Genomic DNA, 1,284 nt, shown 5'->3' on the forward strand with positions numbered 1-1,284 from the left:
GCTCTTACTAGTTGAGCCACAGTTCCACTAACCGCTTTTTGGTTGATTTTTCCTGTCCAGGCTGGCTTTTCTAACGTGGATCCTCAGATCTCAGCCTAGCCTCCTAAGTAGCTAGCATTACTGGTGTGAGCCACTGGGGGGTGGGGGTGTATTTATATTCAGAACTTTGAATGCTGGGAAGTAGGCAGATAGTTAGAAGCAGATGAAAACAAACATTAATGTTTTATTACTCATGGCTCTTTGTAAGTGCTGATAAAATAGTCTCATTATTGGGAAATAATTGCAAGCAAGTGACATAGCAGCAGAAAAACACGAAACACTCAATTCTATTGATCCTTTATGAAGAATGTTGAAAAGTGTTGCTCTAGTTACAAGGCTGGTATGGACCAGAATCCTGTACCTTACCTACAAAGGTGACTAAAGAGTATGTGATTGACTAAAATGATCAATCAGGGATTCCCACAGCATGTGATCACGTGTGTTTTTTATTTCTTCCTTTTCCCATTCTGTCATTTCAAGGTCTTTTCTAATCTGGGTGCTAGTCATAGTCACACTTTTCATCCTAGCTACTCAGGAGGCTGAGATCTGAGAATCAAGATTTGAAGTCAGCTTGGGCAGAAAATTCTATGAGATTCTTACCTCTAATTAAGAACCAAAAAGCTGGAAGTGGAGCTGTGCCTTTAAAGACAAGTGTTTGCGTTCTGAGTTCAAGTGCCAGTACTGGCAATAAATAAGTCACAAAATAGGGGGCAAGGTTCGTTTCACCTGGTTCCATATTAAAAAGTATTAAAAGCTAACAGCTACTATGTGTGTATACACATATATATACATGTATATATACACAAAATACATCTGTACATACTCAGGATTGGTTCTATTTCCTAGTTGGAGCTTAAGCTCCAACTAGGAAATAGATAATATAATATATATAATAGATTTATAATAATCAACTTTAAACTTCAAGATCATCAAAAAGCATTTTTTGTTGTTTTGGTTAGTTGGTTGGTTCAACTGGGTTTCACTGTGTTTACCAGATTTCCCTCCCACCCCCACCCTCAGGGGATTACAGGCTTGCCATGCCACAGCTGGTTAGAAAAAATTCTGTAATGTTCCTTTGGTTCTTTCTCATTTATGTTATGCAAAGTAAACTGAGGTGTATTGAATTAAATGTAGAGTGATAATGTCAGGCTGGGAAGGTGGCTCAGTGGTAGAGCGCTTGCCTTGCATGCATGAGGCCCTGGGTTCGATTCCTCAGCACCACATAAGCAAAAAGAAAAAAGCCGG

General features: G+C 39.2%; 1 protein-coding gene across 1 annotated transcript in view; it reads left to right on the top strand.

Annotated features, from left to right (window-relative positions):
- The first annotated feature begins 381 nt into the window (after window positions 1–381).
- Window positions 382–1,284, top strand: part of Fam60a (family with sequence similarity 60, member A) — a 13,039-nt gene continuing 12,136 nt past the window's right edge. Inside the window, exon 1 of the mRNA XM_013033413.1 lies at window positions 382–413. Coding sequence (XP_012888867.1) covers window positions 382–413 — 32 coding nt within the window. The remainder of the gene's footprint in view (window positions 414–1,284) is intronic.

This window comes from Dipodomys ordii, unplaced genomic scaffold, assembly GCF_000151885.1.
Source record: "Dipodomys ordii isolate 6190 unplaced genomic scaffold, Dord_2.0 Scaffold167, whole genome shotgun sequence".
In the NCBI taxonomy this organism is placed as follows: Eukaryota; Metazoa; Chordata; class Mammalia; order Rodentia; family Heteromyidae; genus Dipodomys; species Dipodomys ordii.